The sequence below is a fragment of the Coffea arabica genome, chromosome 11c (genome assembly GCF_036785885.1).
Source record: "Coffea arabica cultivar ET-39 chromosome 11c, Coffea Arabica ET-39 HiFi, whole genome shotgun sequence".
In the NCBI taxonomy this organism is placed as follows: domain Eukaryota; kingdom Viridiplantae; phylum Streptophyta; class Magnoliopsida; order Gentianales; family Rubiaceae; genus Coffea; species Coffea arabica.
In genome coordinates, this window is record NC_092330.1 from 33,686,439 (window position 1) to 33,694,312 (window position 7,874).

At 36.6% G+C, this 7,874-nt stretch overlaps 1 protein-coding gene across 1 annotated transcript; it reads right to left on the minus strand.

Moving 5' to 3' along the window:
* Window positions 1-2,073: 2,073 nt before the first annotated feature.
* Window positions 2,074-5,912, minus strand: LOC113716481 (protein SIEVE ELEMENT OCCLUSION B-like). The gene is made up of 7 exons (XM_027240820.2): window positions 5,638-5,912; window positions 5,389-5,496; window positions 4,712-5,154; window positions 4,315-4,424; window positions 4,047-4,189; window positions 3,468-3,944; window positions 2,074-3,310 (listed from the first exon to the last, which is right to left on the minus strand). Exons 1-7 carry the CDS (start codon window positions 5,758-5,760, stop codon window positions 2,693-2,695), a joined length of 2,022 nt encoding a protein of 673 aa, XP_027096621.1. The 5' UTR covers window positions 5,761-5,912; the 3' UTR covers window positions 2,074-2,692.
* Window positions 5,913-7,874: the final 1,962 nt, after the last annotated feature.

Below are 7,874 nucleotides of genomic sequence, written 5' to 3' on the forward strand. Positions count from 1 at the left end.
TCCAATTCGACTTAATCAGTTCGAACTCAACTCGAACTCAATGCTAATCAAATTCAAATCGAGTTTTGACTCGTCCAACTGCTTGTGATTAGCTCGACTCGTGTGCAGTCTTATGCATGTTTGCACAACATATCCATCAATCCACTCTGACGAAGATTTCATTACATATAGCTATGAAAAACAGTTGTCTCGAAGAAGCCATTTCACTGTTGCTTTAAAACATCAATTGATAAGAAAACTTGCACAACCTAATTGAAAAACCAGCCACAATGGTTGTTCCAGTCTTGAGAAAAGAAGGCGCTTTTTAACCCTTTTTCACCAGCATCTCATTCCTTCTACACAAATCGAAACTGAATCCAATGGTCTTGGAGAATCCCAAATTGTCTTTGAGCAAGAATATCCCAAATATAAACTGAGACATTGGAATTTTCATATTATGGTGTATTAAACAACTAATAATTTTTGTTATAAGTACATCCCAACGAATTAAAGTATTTCCAAAAAGGATGAAATTCCAAACTATAATAGAGCTATCAGAAAAAAGGTTATTCACTGTTAATACATCTTATCTTCAAAAAAAAAAAAAATCTGCCTAAGTTTTCGAATTAATGATTGTGTACACCTTGGATATTTTTATATGAATATACTTCAACACGATACAACAAGAATTGAAGTTTATATAAGTAGCAGTGTAACTTCTCTTGTGTATGTCTGCAGAAGCGATTAAAGTGTTGTAAAGGATCACTACTTCCTATAACCAAAATTACTAATGTAAAAACAAGAGGCCGACCACAAAGTTATGCAACCCATATGATAAGATGGATTGCTGGTTTTTCTTGATCTCTTGCTTTATGTAGTAGAACAATTGCCTTGACTGGGAAGTTCTTGGGGTTTTGAATGGCTGCGAGGGAAGAAAATTTCTGTCGATACAGTGCTGGATTCTCGCATAATAAATATTATGCTATTGGCAAAATACGAAAAAGTGTCCTCAATTTGACTCAAATTTTTCTTTTTTTTTTAATTTTTTTATAATAGGAAAAGGGTGATATTTAAGAAGCAAATAGGGGGGAAGCGGGAATGAGGGATAATTTAATCTTGTTGCCAAATGGTAATGGCGATCATACATAATAATGCAAGCAGTGAGATTACAAGGTAGAGAACTTGTTCAATCTGTGTCGAAATCAGTAATTTTATATCAACAAATTACCTTTTATTTTCTTTTTGGTTTTCATTGTGGTGTATACGTTTCTTTTTTTTTTTTCCCTGAGTTATTGCTTCTAGATCTCTCATCTCCAAAATCAGTTTGAAGTTCAATTCTAGGGTTTTGCTTCAGTGAGGCATTGTGTTCGTTGGCTCACAATCGACGCGTCAATTGAAGATACATCAAAACTCAATATTCATTCCGACCATTTCCGATTAAAACATTCAATTCTCACGTTGTTGTAGTTGTTCAATACTCGGATTGTTACGATTACTACTTGCGTATGTTTGTTTGGTTTATTTCCCTTGAATTTCATGAGTAAGAACTCAGGAGAATACCAAAGATCAACTTTCTTTATAAAAGAAGAGGAAGCTAAAGATCAAGAATGAATTACACCAAAAATGAATGAATCTAATGATCACTTACCATCTCCTCTCAATTATAGAGGTCGCTGATCGATCTTCACTGGCAGAACACCGAGCAGCAATTAAATAGAAGAACTTGGTTGTAGAGTGCAGAACGAAAACAGAAAATAATCACAAAAAAAACCAGAAAAAAGTTGCATATGTTTGTAATCAGTAATCACCAGGGAAGCTTAATTTCTTCGCAGCAGCAAACTACTATTTCTGCATTCTACAAAAGATATAATAGGAATAAAAAGAAAAAATGAAAAAAAAAATGTAAAGGTAGTCAAACAAAAAATGGCCAAAAACTGAGAGGAAGATGAGATAATGACAAGGTTAATTAAGAGGAAAGCTTTGTTTAGTCAATACTAGGAATATTTAATATTTGGGTAAATTATATTTTACCCCCCTGTAGTTTACCCTTTTTTTACATAACCCCCATATGGTTTCAAAAGCTATACATAACCCCCTCATGGTTTGGATTAAAGTGTCAAAGTAACGGAAATAGTCACTCGTCACGGAACTTCTAAAAATGTCGAAATTACCCTTATAAATACATGACACATTAACCCCCTATGATTTTTATATTTTACCATATAACCCCCTTATGGTTTAATACTTTACCATATAACCCCCTTATGATTTTCAAAATATACACATAACCCCCCTTGGTTAATACATAAATTTCAACCTTACATAAGGGTATTTTTGACATTTTAGGTGACGCCGTTACGAGTGACTATTTCCGTTACTTTGACACTTTAATCCAAACCATAAGGGGGTTATGTATAGCTTTTGAAACTATAGGGGGGTTATGTGAAAAAATGCTAAATCACAGGGGGGTAAAGTGGAATTTGCCCTTAATATTTTTACAGCACACAGCATTATTAGTGTCATCATAGGAGGCATAAAAGCCACGGAAGCAAAACTTACAGCAAATTTATTCTTTTATGTATCACAGAATAATAGCAAACTCTTGAATATATGGTACTAGTTTAGTTTGGAGAACCAGGAGCTGCTTGCTTATTATTCTTCAAGATTGGTTCTCCAAAGCTAACGTGATCTGGGTTCAAGATAATTGCTGAATTTAATCGGTGCAGCAACGGTACATGAAGAAACTCTCCATGGGACGGCCGCATTCAGCACAAGACACCTTCTCAGGAATGTGCCCACTACTTTCGGGCAATATCAGGCGGTTGCAGTGATGAGGTGTATGGAGCTCACGAAGTTTCTCGTCCAGAGCAATCACAAAGCCGTCGGGGTAAACAACTTTGTCCTTCCACTCGTTAAACTTGCTCAGGCACTGGTAAACTTCTTTGTCTATTCCTTTAGCCATCTCATGCCAGCCTCTGGCAATGAGAGCCCATCCCTCGCCATCTTTGTCATAGCAAATTATTTTCCCAACATGCTGTATTAAATCACTCTTCACGAACATGCCGTGTTGACCCCAGGACTTAAGCATGATCTCCAGCCTCATCCAGAAAATTTGGATCTTAATCAGGTCAGGCAAAATGTGGCTTAGGTTTTCAGCCTGGATGATGGAATTGTTTTTCCTCACGCTTTCCTTCGGGTTTTTTCCCCCCACATAGAGCATCTCCAGAGGGATACGTGCAGTATTTGCAACAGACCGCATAATAGTTGTTAATCTCCTGATCCCTTCAATGTCCGCTCCACCATACAAGCATATGTATCTGTTTTGATCAGCCTGTGTAACATGAAATATGTTCAATACTATTATATATACTTGGTACAAAGAAGCAATGTAAAACCACTCGGCAGAATTTCAAGTTTGGCTTATTTTACTATTTCTTGACCCAAATTAGCGAGTTTATTGGTTTCCGAGATGAGAAAGATGTCAATACCCAAAGTAAGAGGTTTTGATGAATGGAGTCGGCTAACAATTCTATCAAGGTTGCTTCCATCCATAGTTCTTTTTCTCTTTCTTCAGTGAAAGGGAAAGCTAAATTACCCCAAACCCACATCATGTCCCGAGCATTGTAACCTGATAAGTTTCCCCGTGGATGCAAGGCCAGAAGTTGAGGTGTCTTGTCAAAGCTCTTGACGTCCTTGATGAATCTGATGAAAGCACGCTCAAGCATGATAGGGTGAACCGAGTACCATGGCATTGAGTTTTGGACAAGCTCAAACTGCTCATCAGTTGCATTTGAGAATGTATCAACAACTGGAAGCCAAACAACCTTGTACTGTTTATCTAGCCTAGTTGGCTGTTGCCTTGATTCGGTGTAAAACTGATGGAGGATAGAGAGCTCTTCTTGGGGTATGTGAAGTTCTGAAATAAGTAGCAAAACATGTTTCTGTCTCAATATGTCAAGGCTAGCCTGTCATCATCCAAAAGATAGAAAGGCGTCACATACATGATACTATGATAGACAACATGCAAAAGCAGGGAAGATGAGTTCTGGTGAAGAGCAGTGACAAACTCTTTTATTGTTAGTTCCATCATACAGGGGCAGCTGGTCCTCCTTAACATTTATCACAGCACTAAGAATCTTCGTGCTGTCAGTGTTGGGCATCTTAAACAGTTCAACAAGTGCATTATATGCATCATTCTGTCTCCTTTTCTCTGCAACATGGGAAGACTTTGTTTCATTAAATGCAGAAGTAGTTTACACAATTCTGATTTACCTATTTTATGATAGTATGTGTACCACATAGTATTCTGAACAGTTCAATATGCAGGTAATTTACCTATTTCCTTCTTTATAATAGCCGTTTGATCTTCCAGGCCCTCTTTAATTTTGGCAAGCTTATGAGCCAAACTATTCAAGTCCCACGCCTCTGCAGCTGAGTCGACATACCTGTTAAAAACAAAAACTTACAAGTAAGCAATCAGAATAATAAGTTTGCAAATGTTGGTCTAACTGCTTTGTCATACCTTCATTACATTAATGAAAATTACAAATAGCCAGGCAAACATAATTTTCTAGTGGAGTACTGCTAAAAACATTGTAAGAAATAGTGCAGAAGGTATCTCCTTGTTGTACATGCCAGCACGTTCAGCTACTAGGACATTTTCTATCAACAGACCAAATAGTCAGAGAAACCAAGAATATAGCTTGGCCAGAAGGGAAAACTGGAAACATACTCGGGTCCAAGGGCAGTAAGGTTCAATATAAATGAACAAGTAGCAATGCTACGAAGAGTCCAGTAAACTGCTGTGGGGACATGAGCAGTAAGAAACACCACTTCATTTGATTGACCAATGTACTCTGTGGGGAGCTCCTTGAGGTTAATAATACAAGAAGTCACATTCAGCATTGCCTTACTGAGGTTACTAACTGCCTCAAACTTTCGCTTCAAGGCTTCAGTGTGCTCGATTATTTCTGGGAGTTCCCTAATTACTGCAACTGACTTGGCCAGTGGATTCGTAGTGAGAAGCTGAGCAACCAGCCAGAACTTACCATAACTCACAGCAAAAGCTGCAAGAGCTATTGCCACCTTGTCCTCCCACGCATATCTTGATAGTGACCGGCAGAGTGCCATAGCAACAAAATGTTCATCTCCTCCCGAACTGCAGTTGCAGATTATCTGCCATACATTACGTTTACAACATTGAGTAACAATGTCAGTAAAGTACAAATGCACAATATATTTTTTTAGTCTGAGATCTGTCTATGCAATGTCCTCTTTTTGTGTGCGCGCGTGTTAGTGCAATTTCATTTTCTATTTCGAACATGGTTGAATTCGTTGAAATTGTGTCTAGTGCTTCGTGAAGTCCCATGTCCGCTGGAGCTCTGATATGTACATAAACAGAACGCATACCTCATTAATTGTTTTGTTGATAGCATATGTTAATTCTTTCATGTCAATGGAACCTCTGCGAATAGCCGTATCCTCCCATGTATCAGCATAATCTTGATCTTGTGCCCCCTAAAATGCACAACAGAGATACAATTTAATGTCAGAACAGGTGACAGACTGAATAATACATTCATGGACAAGGACATATATATACACTCCATTATGTACATATCGTGAAACGAGGACAATAAATAAGTAACAATAACATACACCGCCAAGAAATGTAGCACGTTTTATGATATCCTCAACGATGGGGACGAGAGGTGTTACATCAAAATCACGGCCATCTGGTTCATGTGTTCCTAGAACTTCCTTCATCCTGTCCATCTCCATTGCTTTATTGGTTGCTTGAGACGGTGGATGGCCCCTGGTGATGGGTACAATTTCATTCGTTGAGCGGGGCACAGCTCTTTCAACTGCTGAATTGTGTGCAGTTGCTGTTGTGGCTGAATGGGCTGCAATTGGTGGCCCCTTGTAGTTGGCAAAGTTTTACTAGCTATTGCGGGAAGCGGCTGAGGTCTTTGATGAGAGATGTGGTGGCGTAAAGAATGGCTTGGGGGCCTTATTTATCATGTTCTCACGGAATAAAGGTGGAATGGCTCAACCCAAAAATTAAAATAAAATGAAAGGAATAAAGGTTGAATGCATCATGTTCCTTGCTTTGAATATGGTTTTATCCAGTGAAGTTTGTGAGAGGTTGGAAATTTCAAGTGATCTGCAGGTAAGCTTGTTAGGCTTGCACATCTCACTAAAGTGAGAGGGAGCCAAAACTTTTGGTTAGGGGGGAAGAGAAATCAAGTGCATAGCAATATTAAAAAAAATGAAGTAGAGAAAGTATGATAAATTTAAATTATAAATTCAAAATATTATAACTAGCATTCTAATGCTTTAGACAAAATCTTCAAAAGTCATAAACAATTTTCTTTTTTGTTCAAAATTAATCTTAGAATCCTGGCAAATTATGTTTGATTCAATAATGAAGTAAGATAACATAGTGAAAAATCAAAAATACAAATCCCGTCAAAGTTAAATGTTAAGAAAAATAATCAATTAGAAAATGATTGTTTAAATGTTAAAACCTAAAAATTAATAATATAATAGAAGAATTTCTAAACAAAAGTTAGTTTAATTTTAGAACTTGTATTGGAGGGAATAGAGTCTAGAGTTCCTCAGTTGAAAACAAGGACCTCCAATACAATAACATTTCAATTGTATTTTTTAGAATGACAACTTGACTTTTTTCTGTTGAATATATTTTCCTTTTGTAATCTACTTATATTTCAAGTGATATTTTAATTTAAAGTTAGGAGATTAAAGATTCATAATTAAATTGGCATCTTATCTTAGTTGTGCAAGTAGATGTTAGTATATTATAGGAAAGTTATAAAGCGAAGGAGTATTAACTAATAATTACTTTGTGAGGGCAAATAGGCGAAATTTTACTAAGTTTTTTCAATAGATAAATCAAAAGTCAGTTTCTAAAAATATTTTAGGTTTGCAAATCTGGTTAAATATGTGTATTTGATCTGAATCTGTTTGGATTATGTATATGGTCTAAATAAGTTAGGAAACTATTATCAATTTCTGACTGATTAATGACATTTATGCCAAAAATTTCTAGTTATTATTTTTATTTTCCGTTGCTCCTTTTCCCAGCTTGGTAGAGCCATAGTCATGTACTATTCTTGGCATGAGCAGAGGTGAATGTAGGGCATTCCTGTTTAAGAATCTTAGGTGATTCCAACGTGAGAAATGACAACGAATTAGTTAAACCGTATGACTTTACTCCTTTAGCAATGGGGGGTGCTTTTCTTTTTCTTTACTTGATGCTTGGTTTAATTATAATATAAGAAGCCAAAAAGGAAGACCAGGAAAGCACATCAATAGAATGGAGCTTGGCTTTAAGTTTTTGTAATTCTGTCACTGTAAAGCTTGCTCACTCTGACACAGAATCTTAATTTGTCTGATAATTTGCAATAATACGAGAATGACCCTTTTGCTCTAATAAGTTCTATACTAAGTTGAAAGAGATAGATAGACAACGTAATTTGTTGTCAACAATAACAGTTATAACCTGGGCAGTTGCTAAATGTAGGTTCTATCATGTTAGCCAAGGGCAGGCAAGAATTTTGATTACAAATCCTAACGTTAATTGATAGAAGTTATCCTATCTAATCTACTAATTCTTTTGGCAAAAAGAGGAAGTGTAAGAGGATCCATAATTTGCTAAAAGGCCTATAAGTCGATTGATTCCCTCCTCTATCAGCAGGCTTGAATGTGAACCATGCTTCTCCAATCTTTTATATGATGCGTTGAACTTTTGCATCAATAGTCCTTGGAGTATTGCTCAAGTGATTCCTAAGTCATGATGACACACGGGGCTTTAGAATCGAGTGACAAGCGCAATTCAACGTCCTCCATGAAAAGTATCAAATAATATGGAAGTT

Bases quoted from the DNA above. Each gene is read 5' to 3' on its own strand.
- LOC113716481 (XM_027240820.2), bottom strand. From the start codon at position 5,760: ATGGAGATGGACAGGATGAAGGAAGTTCTAGGAACACATGAACCAGAT. The intron at 5,155-5,388 runs GTATGCGTTCTG...AATGTATGGCAG, and splicing joins TCAACAAAACAATTAATGAG to ATAATCTGCAACTGCAGTTC. The intron at 3,945-4,046 runs GTTTGTCACTGC...GGATGATGACAG, and splicing joins ATGGAACTAACAATAAAAGA to GCTAGCCTTGACATATTGAG.